General features: G+C 38.2%; 1 protein-coding gene across 1 annotated transcript in view; it reads right to left on the reverse strand.

Annotated features, from left to right (window-relative positions):
• LOC137503258 (zinc finger protein 568-like) overlaps nucleotides 1-22,359 on the reverse strand; it is a 60,621-nt gene extending 38,262 nt beyond the window's left edge. Inside the window, exon 1 of the mRNA XM_068230799.1 lies at nucleotides 21,171-22,359. Coding sequence (XP_068086900.1) covers nucleotides 21,171-22,359 — 1,189 coding nt within the window. The remainder of the gene's footprint in view (nucleotides 1-21,170) is intronic.
• Nucleotides 22,360-23,842: the final 1,483 nt, after the last annotated feature.

Below are 23,842 nucleotides of genomic sequence, written 5' to 3' on the forward strand. Positions count from 1 at the left end.
TTATTTAAATCAAGAGAATTGGTCAGACAGACAAAGGTCTGCCTTCCAAAAATTAAAATTACCAAGTTTCGACAGAGACATAATGTTGTGACTATATTTCAAGGGCAATTTTTGAAATACGATCACTAGAAATTAAGGCCTAACTGGAATCAAATGTTTTAAAATATCACCTTGTCCCTGAAAGTTTAGACAAAGAAAACCCTAGAAAAACATTGCCATGATTGAACCAAATATAACCATACTGTAGAACTTATTTCATAACCACTACCACTGCCCTAAGCTGATTGCATTGGAGTATGTGAAGCACATCTTTGAATGTATAAATAAGCTCTGCCCCACTTGTAGCATTATAATGAAGTTAGACATTATTATCAGCATCTCGACATGTTCATTAAGGCTCGTCTCTACCCCATTTAATCCTTCTAATCTGAATGGGTTGCATCGACCCAGATTTAATATTCAATTGCTTGTAACTGACAAAATATGAACTGTATATACCAAAAAAATTGTGTATTTGTTCATCTCCTTTAGTAGGTATTGACATGATTAAAAAATATTTTTCAGTTGCTGACTACTCTACCAGTTCAAAAAATTACATATATGATGAATGGATCAAATGGACATATCCATTAATATCAATGCTGCCCTACCTGCTGGTCACTACACAAACAATGTTCGACTACCTCCACGACTAGGGAGTGCTGCATTGTTTCTGTAATCAAATATGGCTGGTCATCAGCGGTTATTGAGAAATCTATATGAAATATATTATACGAAATTAGTGAGAGTAAACATGAAGAGGAAGCTGATGATGCATTGGCTGATCCTGAATCTGTGCTTTCCAAAAAACTGATGACGATCACGTTTCTCTGGAGGGAGAAGAAAATGACGAGCTCCAAGTATCTGGTTATAAACTACAAGATGAGACTGACTCTGTACATAAAGAAGTGTACATATCTCAAAATGGGACGGGATGGAGAAAGCAACCATATTGACAATCAGGTGTAAGGTACGTTCCACATTCAGCAGAACCCCTATTTAACGTTTTTACAGGGACCTGAATTTTTATTGTTAAATGGGGGTTAACGTAAATTGTGCCATCATACATTATTTACACAATGACAGCAATAAAAGATGGAGATATCTACATTATACACTGTACTGTAGTTACAGTTTGTGCTTCATTTTGGCAATTTTCTGTTGGTGAATGCAAATATCTTCAATTTAAGGTTTTTCTTATAAGGTTATGCATGATTTTTCATAAAAGGCAGGAAAGATACTGAACTCACACAAACCTATTAAAATTACTACAGAACAGCAATCAGTTTGTTTAAACATTATTGCGGATGTTTTCCAAGCAGCAGCTGACTCATTAGCATGCATTTTCTAATTCCAATAGACTGAACACCCATATTATATTTCCTTTTTAAGAACTGCAATAGCATCAGTCCAGAGGATTGTTGCAAACATTGCCAGTTTCCTATTTCAAGCGGCATCACCTAACCTAGGTATCAATTGCAAGAAATCAGCTTCATTTCCCGTATCAAATCCTATTTACAAAGAAACAGTAACAGTAAAAATGTCCACCTATTTGATACTTATATTTGCATTAAGCAAATCAATTATCACACACAGTACATGTTTCATTCCATTTTGAAACATCTTCAGCTGTATTACATTGCTTAGGTGAAAACATTAAGTATTTATCAGTTTAAGAACTTCTCAAACAGGTACCTTGTTTTTCTTAAAATCTACATAAATTAAATATATTTGAAATAAATTAAAATCAATGTGGATGGTTGAATGGGGTGGTGAAATGAGAGGGAAATGGATCTGCTTATGGTTAGCCTATTTTAAAAATATCTATTCACTTGAACAGATGTTGTAAAAAATGTTTCCAGCACTTTCATCACCAAAATATCCTGCTTGTCTTCTAATAAAATGTTTTTTTGAAAATATAACTTTCCTTTGTCACCGTCCTGAATATTGCAAGGTGTTCTCTTCGTTTGCTCCTTCAAAGGTGATTGCTATTTTTTTTAAATTTACAAAAATATCTATTGAATTTGGTTAGTTCAGGATCCCTGAAGCTTATTGCTGTTTTACTATTAATAAAAGGGCTTCCCCATAGTCTTGTTGCTAAAATCTACTATGTCCTTGGAGGAGCACAGCTAATGCAGCCTTCGACCCCATTCAACCATCCACATTCATTTTAATTTATTGCAAATTTTAAATTTACGTAGATTTTTAGAAAAATAAGGTACCTGTTTGAGATATTCTTCAAAAGATAAATACTTAGTGTTTTCACCTAAGCAATGTAATACAGCTGAAGATGTTCCGAAATGGAATGAAACATGTACTGTGTATGATTAATTGATTTGCTTAATGCAAATATACATATCAAATAGGTGGAAATTTTTACTGTTATTGTTTCTTTGTAACATAAGTTTACCGTGCACATTTTATAAAAATAAATTTCAAGATCCCTGTACAATAAAAGCAATTTTACTATAAACATACAAGGGAACAGCCAATCTGAAATTTAACAAGATGCAAAAGTACATAACCTAACCTCTGAAATTAGTTATGCACACCACTGTATCTTGAGAAGTATCACATTCTTATTTAATTTCAGAACATAGTAAATTAAGGAATCTTTTACTTCAGCTTTTATTTCTAAGAGTTAACAAGTGCTGTCATTGCACTTATTGCAAAAATAGGTTATCCCGATGTTTAATACACCAGTCTGTGTTGTGAGAAACCTCAGACTCACTCAAGATCAATTCACTCATGCGTAGCAATGAAACAACACAGAAGACGATTGATCACATTCAATATAAACCCTGGAGTAGAGTGTATGAGTACTGGTAATGGATGAAAACTAACATGCCTGAATTTGCCTGTGATAATGGATGAAACGGTAAAAGGATTCTCATTGTATTGTAACTAAAGGATATTCCACATATTAATACAGGAATTTTCATAGATTATAATAACACTGTCATTAAAACGGGGGTTCTGTTCTACTACATCGGCCGCGAACAGATGTCAATCAGAGTCAGACATCTCATTTTAGCTCTAAGTGCCCATGCTCCAAATTCCTCTTCTGCCTTGAATCATCCTTAGCAAGCTTACGACGCCTTTTGCAGTGGTTCTTAATGTCCTATAACCAAAATATTGGAAACTTTTAACATTTCCTTAACGCTAAATGCGAGTTTTGCCCTACAGTATTTTGAATTTTGAATTATTAAAAATTGAATATAGTGCTAAATCGAGGTCACACAAAACTGGGGTTGCACTGAAATATGAACAATGCAATTGCTTCATTTACATCATGGACCTATATCTATAGGCCTATATGCTCTTCAATATTTTAGTTGTTTATATTAATGATACTTCAGAGAAACGTAAATTTAAATTATGCGTATTCCAGATTGAGTAACATAATGAGAATTGCACCTGGACCCACGAGATATGCTCTTCAGAGGACAGGTGATCCCAGATGTTGGCAATGCAGCTATTCATCATTTATAAAATGCTGGAAACCAATTTATGGGAAACAAATATTGAAATGAAGAGGGTTTTTGCAGATAAAAGGAAAGCTCCAAGCCCATTTCTTTGATAGAGTTTGAAGCATTTCTAGATATGTACGGTTTACACAATTTGGAAACAATAGCAGTTTCTGTTTTTTGTTAACTGCTAATAATCACAATCAACAATAACATGCAGTTATCTGTATTTGCAGGCTTGATTTTGCTGGAGTCTACAAATCAGTGGGCAAATCACTGCGAGAAGTATGGAATGAAGCAGACGGTCACCCTATCCTTCGAGCTACAATATCTCTTCAATGGTCCCAAATGATAACCCAGTTCTGAGCTTCGATAATAAGGAAGAGAGACCAGCCCATAGATGTAATGGCAAGTTAACAGCAAGAAGAGATGTTCATGACATATTCGTTTCACAACTACCTAAAGTGTTTGTTCCATTTGAAAAGAATACTGTGGATGAACATCTGGCTTCCTTTAGGGAAAATGCCTCTTTAAGCAGTATTTATCTACCAAACCAAGAGGAAAATATGGAACAAAATTATGCCTCCTCTCGGATTTGGACACGGTTTATGTGTGCGCCTCTGCAGTTGACAATGCTACATCAGTAAACAGAGAGAGAGAAGTGAACAATGGAAGGAATGTGGTATTGAGACTTGTCAAAGATATTGAGGGAACAGGGAGAAACGTCACTACAGACAATTTCATCACCGACTTTACCCTGGCTAGTGAGCTTCTGAAAAAGAACCACAATTTCAACAATGCCAATTTCCTACTGGAACATTCCTAGAGACTTAACACTTGCTGATCCCATTTTGTATACTCCTCAAATGGACCTATTCATAAGAACTCAAATTTTCATACACCATTTAATAATGTATCAGCAAACTCATAAAAACTAACCAGTTCTCCAAAACACAAAATTGAGATGAATCTCTGATGGACAGGTTAGTACAATTACTTATGAAAGATAAAAGGTGAACATGAAAGAGACATATGCACGTGCTGGCCAAGAAAGGTTATACTATGGATTGTACACAGGGGTAAGATATAAATAATGCACAAGCAGTCAGGAAAATACAAGGACACTAGTGCATGAACAAGAACTGGCTACTTCAGATATATTGAAAGCCAAGCCACAACAACTTACAAACAGTATAACACAAAACAGTCAAAAGGTAATTCACAACCAAACACAAAGGAAATACTACAAAGATCAGTGAGAGTGTCACCAACATTTACAATTAGTTACATTAAACAGAACAGATATTTCCTAACCAACAGCCTTTCTCTTGACAAGACTATTAAAAAAAACATTAAAGGCTCCCAGTTTGAAGTTGCTAAAGATACTAATGAGTGGCACCATGTGCCCTCCAAAGAGAAACCCGCTGACTTAGTGTCTCTATAGAAAAAAAATAAGAACAGGTGACTGAATATAAGATCAGCATTTTCAATTACAAAATGTGGGCATACAGTAAGAATTGAAATGACTAGAAAATATGAGCAAAGCAAGTTCAAGATAAGACTATTATGCAGTTCAGGAATGTAAACAAATTTTTAATTCCAGGATTTTTGAGAGAATTGACACAGAGAAAGTTCATTTTCACGTAACTTCCAAAAGCATTCCAAATAAAGGAATTACACATGCAGCTGCGCCTTTATGGATACATAATCAAATATTACCATTCAAGAGTCTTGATGATGATGGTGATGATGATGATGATGATTATGATGATGATGATGATGCTTGTTGCTTAAAGGGGCCTAACATCTACGGTCATCGGCTCACTCGAGAATCAAGCGCAGTTTACAATACCTTATGGTCAAGAATAAGTCCCATACCAGTGTGAAGATTTACACCAGCATAAGACAAAGATTTTGCCCTCTGTCCAACAGTCAAAGAGTGTATCAAGTTAACAGGTAATGACAAATACTTGTATAGACGACATGAAGAGGGGAGGTAGAGGAAAAGTCATGACACATGGCACTAGAAACGCCAAAAACATCCATGAAGAGTGTAGAGTGTACAATCTAAAACCGATGATGCCATCCTTGTTTTATGCAGGTAATCGGCTGACTGCAGTCCCGTAACTGCAGCAGTGTGCACATGTCAAATGCCAGGAAGAAAGCAGTGGTAAATGACGAATGCGGCAGAGGGGAGTTGACAAGATAAAACCTATGCCTCATCAATCTCTACTCGTATGCAACCTACAAAACAAAATTCACTATTTTGGATAACATAAGAGAACAACACCAATGGATAAACAGCATGAAGCAAACTTCCAGCAACACATGATGGCAGACACGTCAGTTAGATACACTGTATAACTCCCTGTGAAGAAATGATTTAAAACTTAGTTGATCTAAACAAATGGAAATTAAGCATGTCCTGTCCCTGGAAAAAAATGTCTGAAAAATAACAAGTTCTGCCAGGAATATATTAAATTCATATTAGAATTCAAATCACTTGATAACATGAGAGGAATGTGAAAACCTGCAGGAAGAAAAACACTATTAAATTCCACATTACCCTGTCATAAATCATTCAAGTAAAACAGCAAAAACACTTGTTAATATCAACGCTTCAGTCAAGACTGACAATGGCATTAGTCTCAACTACATACACCATGAAGGGTCATCCACTCAAGAACATCTCTTCTCTATAATCATCTGACTGCGGGCTCAACAAATAGCATTTACGTGTGTATGTCAGATTGTTTAGCAATAAAACGTTGCTCTGTGTAAAATGCAAGGCAGCAAAGCTTTACAAAAAATTGGTTTTTCATAACTCTCCCTTCAAGGTCTGAGATTTGCGGAGCCTTTCTCTTGACAAGACTACTCAAAGAAAACATTAAAGGCTCCCAGTTTCAAGTTGCTAAAGATACAAATGAGTGGCATATCGGAGTTGAACACTCCACTCAAATGTTGCATTAATGTTCTGTAGAAAATATTAAATCATATTGATTATAACCATAATTATAGATCAAGAAGCCATCTCCTTGTCGGCAGAAGACTGCACAATACCTTAATTCTAGTGGGGAGGAAATATTAGATCATTCTGTATATATATCATCATCTCACTAATCTAATTATCACTGCGGAACAACTTCGACTACTTCATCATGGCACTCAACCCTTAATCACATCTCTGAGAGGCAAGTTTCGGATCCCATCAGCAAGGGGGTGGTAAAGAAGCAACATTTATGCACGTCTCAAGGGTCGTAAGTTGAATGCAGATACTTCTGAACAATTAACACGAAATACACAAAGTGTGCATGTAAGCATTTCTTAACACTAGAATAGACTATGCTGGCTCAATTCTCATAAACATTTGCGTGAGATGGAACAAGACCAGACTGCCTAGCTACCAAGTCTCTCTACATAGACATGATACCTGATCTCACAACAACTACATTGCTCGCCTCTCTTTGTTCACTTATTTTCACAGAGGTCACCCCCTGAACATTTACAGTGATAATGGCACAAACTTCTTCAGAGCAGCTAAGGAAATCAAGGCCTTTCTGAAAAACAATCCTGAGAAAAACCAGCTCTTCCCTGCAACTGCAGGCATGGGACTGATGCAGCATTCCATCCCTCCTGCAGCATTACACTTTGATAGAAAACGAGAAGCAGCTGTCAACAGTCTGATATATCACCTTAGAAGAGTGATGAATTCTTATTTCTTGACCAACAAAGAATGGACCACTCTTACAACACATACTCACATCTCCTCACTAAATTTAAATGACGACCCTTTTGACACTTCTTACCTAACTACATCTAATTTCCTTGTAGGAGAGAAAAATACTACACTTCCTCTCTCATTATCCAGATGGCTGTATATTGAGCAGCCAAGCCAGAATTCCTGAAAGAGATTGTCAATTAAATATCCCAATAAATAGCCCATAACAACACAGTGGACGATGGCAGTGATCCTAATGTTCAGGTGAGTAATGGGGAACAAACAAAGCCTGTCCTTTACCACACATGAAACAGATCACTCTTGAAGGGCTCATTTATTCATTGAAAGTTTAAGTAATATTATAAGTCACCATAGACTAGTATCATCACAGGCCACATTAGGAAGGATAAGAATGTTTTCTACTTGTAAGTGAATTCTGACAGTAAGCAAGCAATCACCTGCACCTTGTATCTACAAATAATTGTATTATCTAGAAGTCAATATAATCAACAAGATTACAATGGTGTTTCATTTGGAACAACTAGTAAAATACCCAGGAGCAGTAACAAAAAAGTGCTCCTTATAGCAAGTCCGTGTTTGAAAATATTCACAAAGTCAAAAATATTAGTAGCAATGATACCACCTCCCAAATGATATACAGTAGAGGTCTTTGGATCCATCCCAACCGCTGTGTGATACATAATGCAAGATCTTAAAAAACATGAAGGAAAGGTGAAAATTAGGTAAGTAAACAGTCAATCTCATAAAAAAAGTGTATCAGTCATATGTATTGAAATGAAGGGTCAAGCACTGATATCTGTTTACAATTTTCTATTTTCAGTACCTAACAATGGCTTATCAAATTATGTACATTACCTCAAGTGAGTTTTCCTGCATTGGCCCTGGCTCTGTTAACTCTGATTTGGCTTCTTTTTTCAGTGGTATCATTTCTGATACATTTTCAATATTTTCCTGTGGAAAATAAGATACATAAGTTATGCATGTAACACACATCTACAAATACTGTCACCAACAAATGAGCATGATAATTTACTACTTCCAAGTATTACAGTTACTTTCAAAATTTTACTACTGTTTAAGAGAGATTTCTACCGGCAGAGGATTTCAAAACCAAAGGCTGCACTGAGAATGGTGTTATCATCCTTGCTCAAACCTAATGTCAGAGAAAGCATGAGACTGAGAACCAAATATAAAGTGAGAAGCATTTTCTAGCCATATCAGAAGATATCCTACCAGAGATGGAATTGGGACCATCTCGCACAAAATTTTGGAAGGAATCTGCCACAGACATAAACACTAAATTATATTAATTGATTTTATGTATCCAATTACGTCTATCAAATCATTGAGGTTGTTTGAATCACATCCACGTATTAAAACTGTTCTAAATCTTTTGCCATACAGTGAGAAATATTAATACTATATGCTCTTAACATACATTTTGTTTAGACAGACAGATCAAAATCCCCTGAAACATTTTAATCACTTTCTATAATCTGGTTTTGCCAAGCTCACAGGGGATAAACACTGCATTGAGACAGTTCTGTTCATCCAAGTGCAAAAATAAAAAACGAACATGAAAGAAGCAGGCTTATCACAGTCATAGACCAGGGAAGGATGTGATGCAGGTCAAACATAAAGCAACTACAAATGAAATGTTTTACTACTACAAGGATGTTATGCAGTGTTCTGTGAAGAACTGTGGGGATGAGAACACCATCAGTGTTGGAGTGTACATCTGCAGTTACAGAAGCTCTTACATGATCTACGAACGTCATCCAGTAAATAATTTTCCTTATTTCCTCTCTGCAAACCACATGTTTTAGAATTAAGTTGGTACTGTAGGAACTTCCACTGGCGTATGGCTGGGGTAAGGTGATCTTCAACCGCATGTGCTTGCTCTGTGTTCACCAGTACGGCGCTACCTGCCATGGAGCTACGACTTGAAAGCGTTTCCACTTGTGAACTCTGTCCTGTTATTCGCTTTTCCACGGCAAAAAATGAAATGGCTACCAATATTCATTGCCATTTGGTGTGAGTTTATAGTGAAAGATGCATAATGGCATTCATGGTTCCTGGAATGGCAGCAAGATTTACATGATGACAGTGCAGCGCCAGGCCCATTACAGCCACTGTTGGTCAGAATGTGGTGGACAAAGATTAATGCGTCAGCACTGATGAGATAATGAATCTACTGCCTCCCAGCACGGAAACTGGGCAGTTCTATATTGCAATGATATTGTTGAATGTCTTGCAGTATTGAAAAGTCTGTGCAAGATGGGTCCCAAGTTTTCTTACTGATGCTCACAAGCAATAACAGAACGAAGTAGCCTGAGCTTTCCTGCAAATGCTTCAAAGAGAGGGAGATCAAATGTTTTCCCGCATTGTTACTGCAGATGAAAGCAGGGTGCATTATTCAACTCTAAAAACAAAACCACAAAGCATGCTATGGAAGAAACTTGGCGAACATGCTCATAAAAAAGGGCCAAGACCTCAGACTCTTTTTTACAATTTACTATCGCACCGACACAAATAGGTCTTATGTTGACAATTGGAGAGGAAGAGCCTAGGAGTGGGAAGGAAGCAGCTGTGGCGTCAATTAAGGTACATCCCCAATACTTACCTGGTATGAAAATGGGAAACCACGGAAAACCATCTTCAGGGCTGCTGACAGTGGGGTTCGAACGCACTATCTCCCAGATGCAAGCTCACAGCTGCGCGGCCTTAACCGCATGGCCAACTTGCCCGGTTAGACCTCAGCCTCTGTAGGCATAGTTTTGGCTACTGCCTTTTGGGACTGTAATGATGTTGTATTGGTTGACTGACTGCCCCAATGCAGTGTGGTCACACATGAGAGGTCCTGCACGGTCCTCACGAAGCTCAGACTTAAAATCCAACGAAAACGTTCTGGTCTTGTCTCAGAAAATATTGCCCATTCAGCTCAAAGGACGCAGGATTTGCTGCAGAAATTCAAAAGGGACCTTTTTCCCCATCCACCTTATTCTGCGGAACTTGACCCGAGTGATTTCCATCTCTATCCACAAATCAAGTTGCACCTTGGAGGTAAGCGGTTTGCAACAGATGAAGAGGTGGAAGAGGAAGTGCACCGCTGTCTACAGAGATGGGACCTGATCCGGTATGATGAAGGTATCAAGAAACTGCTGCCAAGATAACAAAATGTTTGGACTGAAATAGTGACTATGTGGAAAAGTAGTGTACGAGTTGTAGAATGAAAATTAAATATTTCTCAAAGGTAAATAAAACCAAGCAACATGGGGCAACAGCCCCCGTAGGGCCATGGCTTACCAAGTGACCACTGCTCAGCCCAAAGGCCTACAGATTACGAGGTGTCATGTGGTGAGTACGAACAATCCTCTCCGTCGTTATTCTAGACTTCCTAGACCAGGGCCACCATCTCACCGTCAGATAGCTCCTCAATTTTAATCACATAGGCTGAGTAGACCTCCAACCAGCCCTCAGATGCAGGTAAAAATCACTGACCTGGCCAGGAATTGAACACGGGGCCTCTGGGTAAGAGGCAGGCATGCTACCCCCACACTGCAGGGTCAGCACAAGTGTAAATAGCCTGCTTGTATTTTTTGTAAAATAGGGAAACCTATTTATCGGATGGCCCTCGTACTACGAGACCTTTAAATTTTTCACTTGGATTCATGAAACATTTTGACACTACAGGGGTGCAGGAGGAACTGTGATCAAAAGCTTACATTCTATTACAAGTTAGTTTACTAATAAAAGCGAATTAAAGTATAAAATTCCAGAATATACTCACTTATCCCATTTAATACAGAAGAAATCGAACAGTAGCTGAACTAAGGAAAGGAAGATAAAATGACGCACAAAATGGAGAGTTTGTTAAAGATGAAGCCATACTTTCCATTGTAGACTTAGTTAAATGTAACAAAAAACTTTCTAGTTTGTCAAACATACAATTTTAACATAAATTATTACACTATAAACATACCTGTAAAAATAAACACTCTATTATACAAAGAATGACATGTTTCATTCTACAAGAACATCCTCAGACTCTATGAAATCACACAAAATATGCATATATGTACAGCATTGTTTACGTTGCATAAACTTGTCAATGATAGAGAGTTCAGTGATAATATGAGCCAGTACTGACAAATAAGAAATTTACAAGTATTAATATATCAAGAAAACTCCTGAACTTATCTAGACTGCCAATGCCAACTTTGTTGTCACAAAATACTATTTCAGGACTGTGCTCATGGAGAGGTAAATAGAAAGTTTTGAGTATAGCACAAACCTTACGGAGAGGGGAAGGGAAGCATGAGAGGGGAGTGCTGAACATTGTGGATCCCTCCTACTGGATGTTAAAATCTAGTACACTGTACCATGGAGAGGAGAGGGGGAAGTAGGATGGAACGAGTGGAGCACTGTGGAATACTCTTTCCACACTGGAGAGGGGAGAGAAGGTTATTAACCTACTTCATGTTGTAATGTACTTTTATGTAAGATGGATGAATGCAACTGAATGATTTTAGATGAATAATGTATGGAATTGAAATAGAGAATATCTATAGGATATAATTGTGATAAATGCCAATTTAATGAGTAAGTATGGTCCAGATATTATGTGAGTAGAGCGATGTGCGGGGAATTTTTTAAGTGTGTATGGTCATTTAAGTTGGTTACGTTAGCACTTTCTGCGATGTAGATCTCGATTGCTTCCCTCATATTCGAAGATTTTATATTATTTTCAATGTGTAAAATTTTTAGATCTGTGTTGATGTCTGTGAAATAGTGTGAAATGTCGTATATGTGCTCCCCAAAGGCTGAATGCTGATTATATCTGATCGTTTATTGTGTTCTTTGAATCTTGTGTGGAAATTTTGTTTTGTCTGACCTATATAGGTGGCAATGCAGTTAAGTTCTTGGCACTTGAGTTCATAGACTCGTGACTTTGAGAAAGGGTCTTTTTTGTTTAGGTGCACTTGTTGATGTGTCTCTGCAGTGTGTTGTTCATCCTAAAGGTTAATTAAAACCCTGTTTCCTAAAGATATAACCTACTTTTTATGTGTTATTATTAATGTAGTTGAGAACCAAGTGTGGTGGTTTTCCAGGGACTTTTCTTTTGTTTGTTTAATATTTTATCTACTGTGCCTGGAGGGTGGTTGTCTTCTTTCATGATTTATTTAACAATTTGTGCCTCTTCATTGAACTCCATTGTGCTCATTGGTATGGAAACAGCTCTGTGTATCATTGTATTCATTCCAACTATTTTTAGTGTGTATGCATGGTTAGACTCGTCAATAGCATGCAACACCTGAGTGGGCTTGCTGTACACTTTGTAAGAGAGGTTGCCATTATTCCTGCTGATTGTGGTGTTATTTTCTTATTAGATTCTTGCTCCATTGTGAAGCTGGTGGAATTTTGTTAATAATTTAGTGTGTTTAATAACTGGTGTGCATTAGTGAAGTCATTATAATATGCACATGATGTCGCCTACATACCTGCTCCAGTATAATATTCCTTTTGAATGCTGATACGTTCAGAAGATGTTTTCAAAGTTATTCAAAAAATGTTTGCTATTATACCTTATAATGGTGAGCCCATGGCTAACCCTTCTTTGTGGCAATACATCTTGTCAGTGAATGCAAAGCAATTTTGGTGTAGCATTGTTCTAATAAGGCTAATTATTTCATTGGTTTCCTGCAGTGAAGTATTTTCTTTATGAAGATTTTCGATAATTTTAATGGATTCATCTATTGTTACGTTGGTGTACATGTTAGTGATGTCAAGGGGTATCTTTAACCCTTTACCACCCACATTTTTGCACCGCTTATCCCCAGGTTTCAACCTATTAATTAGGAAATATTCAAGCAGAGCACACCGTTTCATTTTCAATAGTATTAGAAAACATGCCATCATTTACAACATTTAACATACCATCATGTCCATTTCTCTATTCATTGAGTCATAAGTTTGTCGGTTCAAACCCCCACCCGTGCTGGAGATACTCAACACTGAGGTAGGCTGTATTTGTCATATTCTCATGTTGTCTAAATCCCCCTAAGCCAATAAAGATGAGATTCTGGAAGTGTAATGGTGACCTTGTATATCAACTTTCATTTCCTCTAGCAAGTGTCTTCCCATTCTGGTTCTATTTTACTGAAATGCGCCTGTTTGATTGCTGCATTGATATATACGCAATCGGTAACATCACTGAATAGATTGTCTCCACCTAACATATGTAAAAATATGACCTATTTCCCATAATACTCTTTTGAAATTATTGATAGGTTCAACATCATCCATATAATCATTGAGTAATGAAACAAAATGTTTGTGTTACCTGAATTGCAGCCGCATCATCATCAGGTCCGATTTCTAGATATCCGTTTTCACTTATATCACAGTTATCAGTAAAATTATCTTTGTTGATATGTTATTTACTCACTTAAAATTTACCTCTACCCCTGCTCAACAATTCTGTGTCATTTCTTATGCCGTTATTCAGCTCAGTCTCAATATCCGCAGTATTCAATCCCGTCATGTTTACGAACTAAACAGCTGACCAGCACTCGCGGAAGTTCAAGTCCGTTCCCTAGACAACTTCAAGACGAATTCTCACTCTTCTTTTATTTCCTAAGCCTTGTATATTGTACTGCATGTTCATCAAAGCCTAGTAAACAATTCACTACCAAAAAATACAAAACTATTGCATAGATTGCACACGTATGCAGATAATGCAGCTGGGTGTTTTAGGGCAATACGCACCGTAAGGGAAAGTGAACAGTCGGGCGCTTTCGGGCGGGAAGGGGTTGATTAGTGCTAGGCTGGTTTTAATTTATCTGTCTTCTTTAAGTGAGATTTTCTCTTTTATGATTTTTTTCAGTTGTTAGCTTAAATTGTAAATTGGCACATCATAATTTACTATTGGTATAATGGGACATGAGCTTTTGTGTATTTTGGGGATGGCTCATACTGTGGGGAGTTGAGGATTTTTTGATAGTGAGGCTTTCCTTTTCTTGTTCTGTGAGAATAAAGTCTGTTTGCTGGATAGCTTGTTTTATTTTGTTTTGAAATATATTTGTAGGGTCACATTGTAGTTCTTGAATTCCGTTGTTGTTGATGACAGCTATTGTTTTTTTCTATATACCCAAGAATAGAACATAACAAGAAGTGTCAAGAGTATAGATCTTGAATAGCAGTGCACTCGCATCTCAGATATGTTCAGACACTGTTCTCTTCTGTAGTGTCTATAATTTAGAACTCAACCAGCAAACATTTATTCAGAGAACAGTGTGCATAAGCTGCAGAATTTCACCTTTAAGCAACTCCTGGACAATATCACATCTATAAATTAGCAGTTCACAGTGTTGGGAGTAGATTTTTGCTGCCAAGTCACAATTATTCACTGAATATCCCTCTTCCAACTCTCAAGGTTTTCAAAGACTCTGAGGTGCAAGAATGATGTGCAGGAATTCACTTTTATGCCAGTATAACTACAGACGTGTGCTGGGATATTCAGCTTCATCAAATACCTCTAGAATGGACCCAAATTACACTTTCCCACATGAAAGTAGAATGTTATCACATCACCATGTAAGCTATCAGATGAAGAGAGACTGAACTGTAAGCCACATATTCAGAAGATTACAATGGACTGTGTTTACAGTAGCAACAGACAGAGCAAGGATAGATGATGACAATAAGTCGCTTCTTCTCCAAAATTATTTTACAGCTTCTCCGCCAAGGCAGAGTTTTACTATGAGATCACCCAACATTAGTAACATTGTAAAGAAGTTTAAATGATGCAAATCTTACCTGGAACTTCTTTTGGAGGAAAAATATGTTCACTATGAAATTCAAAGACCTACTGGCCGTAACCGAATTAAATCCAGCACCCACAATTGTCCTTCAGTTCACCAGCTACTAGCACTAAAATTGGATAATGTACGATAGGAGATGATGTCAATCCCACAACGATACCATTACCAAACCATGGAGAATAAAAACATAACCATACAACCTACAGAAATCCATTTCAATAAATGCCAGAGGTAATCAATAAACAATAAACAGTCATTTGATGGGTACTTAGCTCCTGAAATGTCCTGATGCCTCGATCTTGAAACGCTGCCTGTCACAACTTCATTGGTAGCTGGACCTAACCAAGGTTCCATCACTATCAAGTCCACAACTTTAATTCAGCTTTTTGCCACTATCAAACATAGCATGCACTGCCATCTCCCTAGTAAATGCTAGAGGCCAATTGTCCACTTGGCGACCATAATCTGGGGGCAGGTGCCACCAGAACCCCTTTCCTTGCCCCATGAACAAAGTTTCTGTCACTAGTTGGACCTATAGATGTATATAAATACTGTTGTTTGTACTTCCTAAGAGTTGGCTGCCTTGCGTAGCACATTATCACATACTCCCAGACAAAGAAACAAAAGAGAGACATAGTTTCCCTAGATGCCCATGTAGCAAATGGCGACTGCTGGGGTTAATATTGGGGAAGCACATAGTAAATTATGCCCCTGCCAAACTTATTCAGCTACTAAGGGTTAAATTCTGATCTCTATAAAGTTATTTGCATTGAGACTCACAAGTGATGCATTTGTTCTTTCAAGCCAGGCTGGTTCCTCTTAGATTTTTACTTGCAGGTCCATTTCACACTGCAACTGAAGTAGTTAGAAGGTACTGGGTTTCTTGATTACTTCCAATGATTTTACACTGAAACATAGCCCAGAGAAATATATTACCTTATTGCAGTCATTGCTACTTAGGTTATCTGTCAACAGACTAAGCATTATGCTTGAAATTTTACATGACCGTCAATATTATGAACATACCTAAGAGACTCAAAATTTTACATGACTGTTAATATTGTGATCATACCTATTGGACCTCAAGTTTTCTATGACTGATACAATGCAGAAGAATCTCCTTAACAACACTGATAACCATAACAAGAGTTCTACATATGATATCCTAAACGGAAACTTCTCAAAATTTCGAACCCTACTACCACATGTCGCAGCCTACAGTGTAAAGAACAACTCAACATTCACAGCGTCACTATTAAATTGCAAACATAGGTAAATAACACAGCAACACAATAATTAAAATTATGCACTACATATTGTAATTTCTTTCTGAAACTAATATCCGCGATTCTTCACCTGCGTAGCCCTTCAGATATATTCTTCACTCCAAAAAAATTTTGATAGGTAAGGTAAGTTACGTTATATTGCTACAACACACGAGGAACAGATTTGCTGGCACTTGTGACACAAAGGCCAGGAGTTTTCAAAAAGAATGTCGGTTATATGCGTATACAGTTTTAATGCTTAAGTAGAAATAAAATTTAAGAAAATTAAAAATATTAAATGTTAAAAATATGTAGAATGCTGAAACTGAAAAAGATTAGTATTAACTTCTTACTGTTCCCAATTGAGATGTATAATTTTCGCAAAAGTAAATTATAGAACTTGAACCTTATCGACAATAGAGATTGTGGACACATTGTAAATGATAGAAGTCACAATTTCTCAATGACGAAAATCTGTAGCACAATAAATTAACGGAATAGGCTGTACAAATGGCTAATACGCGTCTTATGTAACACATACCTCACACCTGGAGACAAAACCTGATATTTTAATTCAGTGTAATCATTTAAAACAAACACTTAAAGAACGGATTTGATTTGTATCAGTCAGTAGAACGGGCTGAATTTAGGAAAGGATGAATTACCAGTGACAACTCCAGAGTACACGACACTTCTTGAAAACAGCACTGGGTGCAATATCCCGTTATATTTGTAACTATCAACTATCAATATAGTCCTGTTCTAGTGGGCTTTACACGTGGTCAAAGAGAATGAGTAAGAGATGACTCTCAACGTTATTTTTTACTTCTGTACGCAACGGCTGCGCAAAGATCGCCAGGAATTGCACACCAGCGCCTCTTGTGTAAACAGGGCTGAACTAAAATTACCGGGCGGGTGATTTAAATCGTTTAGCGCGCGGAGGGTCCCCAAGGTTCTCGTCCCCCCTCCACTCTTAAAAATTACATTAAATATATTTTTTTCTTTTTTTCTTTCTCTTATATTTTTCTTTCATTTCCTTTTCTTTCTTTCCTTCCTTCTGTTACCTTTTTCTGAAATACTGCATTCTGAACAACAATACACCTGGAGGTTGGCCTGTGCTTTATTATTATTATTAATAATAATTTTTTGCTGGAGAAAAGAAGCTTACCACTTGTGCTGCTTATTATAATTATTTCAATTATGGAGCTATATTTTATTTTTACTAATCCACAAAGCCTTGAAGGATCGGAGTGACTGGCCTTGTCTGTGCTGCTCTTGTTTGATTCTGCTGAGGAAAAAGGGAGCTAACTCACAAAGGGAGGAAGGAAGTGACCTGAAGGTGAATGGGATTGGCAATACTTATCTCAGATTAAGACCTATGAGAGAAATAGACACTAACATCCCCTCATACATCAGTCCTCTTTAACACTACTTAAGCCAACTGTAACAGTCAATAGTATCAAGATATGCCACTTATGCAGGAAATAAAATATAAATACAATGTAAGAAAGAAAACCATACACAGGAACCAAAATGATAAAAGGAAACTCATATGCTAAGGAGGGAGTTTGTAGGATTCAAAGGTAAATTGAAATGAAACATGATTTTTTGATTTATGGAGCTATATTCTACCTACTATCCACAGTGTTACAGGTATAAAATTGTGTAGACATTTGAACAAAAGTTTTAGTGATCATAGTATATCATAATCGCATGACATTATATTCAGCAGTGTTAATCATCAATTAATATTCATCAGCCAGAAAACTATTCAATACAACACAAATACAAGATAATTCATTTATGAAAGAGAGACTGGAACTGACAAGGTACAACATAATACTTTTCTCTCTTATTGCAGTTTAACGTTGCACTGACATTGCAAAAGTTTTCAGCAACACCATTTGTATTTTCCCAAGGAACTTACTATATGATACATCTTTCTCTGTCAAAAGAGGAACCTAGGGCCACACACTGAAAAATATTGAGATTTGTACTTCTTTTGCATCTACTAGGGGATGGCAAATCTCTGGCAGAGTAGTGTTTGAAGAAACCAAGACATGATAGCACATACTCTGTTCCTACATACTGCACCAAAACACAACATATCAATCAATCAGTCATCTGCATTTAGATGATAAACAATGTCAAGCTACAAAATTGTATGCATCCCTTGTATTCATTAACCTACACTATTTACAATAAAAATGTTCTATTTTATGTGACAGTAGGATATATCAAAATTTTTCTGCTACATGGAAAAGGATGGAATCATGAATATATTTGAGGGTTTAAAAGACAAGAGAGAGCTTACAGATTCTGTGATTGCTCCCTCTTACAACATGCATGAGGTACAAATAATGCTTCCTTTCAGTCCATCCGCAGGAGAGCAGTTCTAATAAATTTACAGAAATATGTAGCGTCAGGATCTAAATACAATAATATGGCAGCTGATCCAGCACAAAACATTCCCATGTCAAGTCACAACATAGCTCCACCTATTAAGAGCTATGTCCAAGGAATTGCTTGCTAATTTAGTACAGTATTATGAACAATATGCTGCTACTTCCACAACATTACGGTGTGCAAGGGACTTTGCTGTGACCTAGACGAGATGCCAGTTGAAGACAGTGGAAACTCACTTCAGACAGTGCTTTTTGTACCTACTGTATATCGAAGGCAGAAATCTATGTTGGTGGTTGCAGAGTAGGCTGATCTGTGGTCTGACAGCATGCACTCCAACCGGCCAACCAAGCAGAGGAGGGGTGGCTATGGTTCCACCGTGTTTCTACACCTCTGCATTTGGGACACAGAAACGGGCTGTTCCCCTACCACTGGCTGTCCTGAGAATGGTTTTTCCTTTCGCCTGCAGTAAGGCGAATGATGGGACAGTTCCTAGTATATGTCATGACCACCAAACATCTTGCCCTCACCACAAATCTCCTTGCTTAAAATGATGATGCTTGTTGATTAAAAGGGCCTAAAATCTAGTTCATTGTTTTAAGAGAAATTACAACTAGGCAACCATCCCCTATATATATTAGTAATCGGAGAGAAGAAATGGAAGGGGGCTGACATTAGGAAAATGATGGTATCTGCTAAGGAGGACCAGGGCCATGGAGGGAAAATAAGACTCCCTAGGCCTCCATACATAATACAATCGGGGGCAGAAAAGAACAGGTCGTGATCGAGGTAGATCAGATAGGATAGATGAAATTGGGGAGCCTGGCACAAGTAAGCGGTGCCAAAATTCAATTAAGGGCTCCGTGGTAGCCTACCCAAGTTCCCAAGTGCATAGCCCACATGGGACACCTTTTAGTCATCTCTTACAGCAGGCAGAAGATGCTGTGGCTGTTATTCTACTGGCCCTACCCACGGGGGGACAAATATGATAAGGCTAGTTGTTTTACGTTGCACCGACACAGATAGGTCTAATGGCGATGATGGGACAGGAAAGGCATAGGAACGGGAAGGAAGCAGCCGTGGCTTTAGTTAAGGTACAGCCCCAGCATTTGCCTGGTGTGAAAATGGGAAACCACAGAAAAACATTTTCAGGGCTGCCGATAGTGGGATTCGAACCTACTATCTCCTGAATACTGGATACTGGCCGCACTTATGTTTCAAATTATCCGAAATTCATTTGCCTTGGTGTGGTATGTTTTCATGTTCTGGCCTCAGGAGATTAGTAAAACAAGAACAGTAAAGTTGCTTACCTCAAATATCTTGTACTTTTTCTTGAAACACGCAAACGAAGATAATCGATATGCGCATACAAATCAAAGTAAAGCAAAATGTCACAAATGTCAAAAACGTGGTCGTCCCACGTGGTCCAAGTTGTCAAACTCAAACCGACCAATAGCAATCGGAAGATGTTTCTACCAATAGGAGCTGCCGTATTCGTCACGTGGGCTTAGGGTGAGTGACGTGATGTACAACAGCGCGCCCACGCGGGTGGAGGGCAAAAGTATTCAGTCTGAGCCGGGCCCTCGGAAGGGTTGGACCTATGCCGCTGTCAAACCCTTGCACGTGGTAGTGGTGGGGGTAAGGTTCGGTAGTTCGGTTCACTGCCGTCTCAATCCTACATATATAGATTGAGACGGCGGTGGGTCGGTTATTGATATTGGGAGGAAGGGGCGTTATCGTTGAAGGAGGGATTGTATATGGGTGGGGTATAGTAGCCATTACTGAATGAAAACAGCTCATTTGGGAGCTTTAATTTGAAAATGCAACAACCCGACAACATTATAGAGATCATTTTGCAGTTGCTCACAATCTTGTAACTTATTTATTACTCTGTACAGAATAACATCATCTGCGAAAAGCCTTATCTCTGACTCCACTTCTTTACACATACCATATATATATATATATATATAACAAAACATAAAGGTCCAATACTACTGCCTTGAGGAATTCCCCTCTTAATTTTTACAGGGCAGGAGAAAGCTTCACCTACTCTAATTCTCTGAGTTCTATTTTCTTAAAACAGAGCCACCTATTCAGTCATTCTTTTAATCTAGTCCAATTGCACTCATTTTTGCCAGTAGTGTCCCATGATCTACCCTATCAAATGCCTTAGACAGGCCAGTCGCGATACAGACCAATTGACCTTCTGAATCCAGGATATCTGTTATATTTTGCTGAAATCCTACAAGTTGTGCTTCAGTGGAATAAACTTTGCAACAGTATGGCTTCTCTTCTGTTTGTGTCCGCATATGAACAGTTAGGTCAGACTGCCTTTCTTTCTGAATGATTTGCCACAGACATTGCACCTGTAAGGCTCTCGCCTGTATGAGTCCGCATATGTTCGGTTAGTTTACCTCTCTTTATGACTCGCCTGTATGTCTCCGCATATGTTCGGTAAGTTTGCCTCCCTTTATGAATGATTTGCCACAGACATTGCAGCTATATGACTTCTCGCCCGTATGGGTCCGCATATGACCGGTTAGAGTGCCTTTCTGTATGAACGATTTGCCACAGACATTGCAGCTGTACGGCTTCTCGCCTGTATGGGTCCACATATGATCGGTTAGACTACCTTTCCTTGTGAATGATTTGCCACAGACATTGCAGCTGTTCGGCTTCTCACCTGTATGGGTCGGCATATGTTCGGTTAGTCTAACTCTCAGTGTGAATGATTTGCCACACACATTGCACCTGTATGGCTTCTCTCCTGTATGGGTCCGCATATGACTGGTTAAACTACCTTTCTTTGTGAATGATTTGCCACAGACATTGCAGCTGTATGGCTTCTCGCCTGTATGGGTCCGCATATGACCGGTTAAAGTTCCTTTCCGTATGAATGATTTGCTACAAACATTGCACCTGTACTGCTTATCGCCTGTATGGGTCCGGGTATGTTCGGTTAGATGACCTCTGCGTATGAATGATTTGCCACAGACATTGCACCTGTAAGGCTTCTCGCCTGTATGGGTCTGCATATGGCCGGTTAGAATGCTTTTCTGTATGAATGATTTCCTACAGACGTTGCAATTGAACGGCTTTTCGCCTGTATGGGTCTGCAAATGTGCGGTTAGTTTACCTCTCTGTATGAATGATTTGCCGCAGACATTGCACCTGTATGGCTTCTCGCCTGTATGGGTCCGCACATGATCGGTTAGAATGCTTTTCTGTATGAACGATTTCCTACAGACGTTGCATTTGTACAGCTTTTCGCCTGTATGGGTCCGCATATGTGCGGTTAGTTTACCTCTCTGTATGAATGATTTGCCACAGACATTGCAGCTGTATGGCTTCTCGCCTGTATGGGTCCGCACATGATCGAGTAGACTGCCTTTCTTTATGAATGATTTGCTACAGACATTGCACCTGTATGGCTTCTCTCCTGTTTTAGTCAGCATGTGATAAGATAAACTGCTTTTCTTGACAAATGATTTGCAGCATACAGTGCAAAGGTGTGACTTGTTGTCTGTGTGAATACCCATGTGACCTGCTAGTTTTTTCCAGCTGAAGGATTTTCCACAGATGTTGCAATAGTATCGGTTCTCGCTCGTGTGAGACCGCATAACGTCCGGCCTTTTTCTGAAATTTTTATGAGATACTGAGCATTCGTTTATAATCCCACCTTTATGCAATCGCGTGTCCCCCGTCAGCATTTTCCTCTTTGTAAAGCATTTATCAGAAAATCCGCACACTTGGAGCAGGCTAGATGATCCGCCGTCAGGAGGTTGATGATCTCTATAGCTCACCTCGGGTCTCGATCTACAGTGACAAATTAAAACCATGTGACCATTAGTTCAACAGCCAAATCCACTACAACTCTCACACAGGGGATTTGCTACTGGACATTCCAATCACTGATATCCAGTGCAGAGAGCTCGTTACTCAAACATTACATTCCGGAGAGGAAACATCATCTGAGGTTAAATTTCAAAAGCTCTCACTTTTTACGAGAATATGTTGCGTCTTTTCTTAATCACGATATCACGCGCAAGAAACATGTCACGGTTTAGAAATGTACGAGTTAATTTTGAAGAAAGCATGAGAAGTGGTCCAGCCTAAAAGGGTGAATACTCGTACAAGCTCTTTAATCCAGCACATATAATTCTATCGAAATCCGTAGTCTGTTCTCCTACATAAAGAATGGCATATGCTTTGGAGTTTTGATCTTGTTGAAGCACTCTGCGCTTCGTCGCAGGCAAGTAATAATTTTTGTAAAGGACCTTGTTCTTGAGGTTGTTGGAGGGAATGTCAGTGTTGTAGATATTAATAAAGTTGAGATCATCGTTTGCCGACATTCACCAAGATCTGCTGAACCATGGCTAATCTTTTATGAATGTTATTTTGTCACACAAATATACATATTGTATTTGTACATTGTTATATCACTATACCATTTTATTATGTCACTGTGTCGCTTTTCCGAAATATGTATCTTTGATGTGCAATCAAACATAGCCAACCTACATATAGGACGGTAGGTTTATACAAGGACGTTCATACTTACTACCAAGTACTACATCAGTCTACGTCTTAATTCCTGTATTTAACACGGAAGAAACTAATCCTGATGAAATCCTGGAAAAGCTGAAATATAACAAGAATAAGACGGCTCTCTCGCCAGCATTGATACTGTCTTTTCTCCTCAAGACACTGCTGTTAAAGACATTATGAAGGCAACACAGAATATGGCATTGGTGGTAGCGTTTTTTTACAATGTTCTAATATCCTGATTTTGAAACCAAACGCAACCTATAATGTCCTTGAATATTCTTACACGTATTACTTTAACAATACGGATAGACGGAGCATGAAAATCAAGGCTTGAGCCAAAATTCGAGATGACAAGACGTTGAATTGCACCATAGTGGATATTGCTGCTATGTAAAAGAAGGAATATTATTCTATTTATTTCAAAAGATCACGGGCAACGTGATTATTTTTAGTGGATTCATAACATAGTTGGATAGCATCCAATTCTGAGCCTGTCTCCCCACCACAGAGTTGTTCTACATATTCTACGGAAGAAGGGCGGGAAATGCAAATTTC

The sequence above is a fragment of the Anabrus simplex genome, chromosome X (assembly GCF_040414725.1).
Source record: "Anabrus simplex isolate iqAnaSimp1 chromosome X, ASM4041472v1, whole genome shotgun sequence".
Taxonomy (NCBI): Eukaryota; Metazoa; Arthropoda; class Insecta; order Orthoptera; family Tettigoniidae; genus Anabrus; species Anabrus simplex.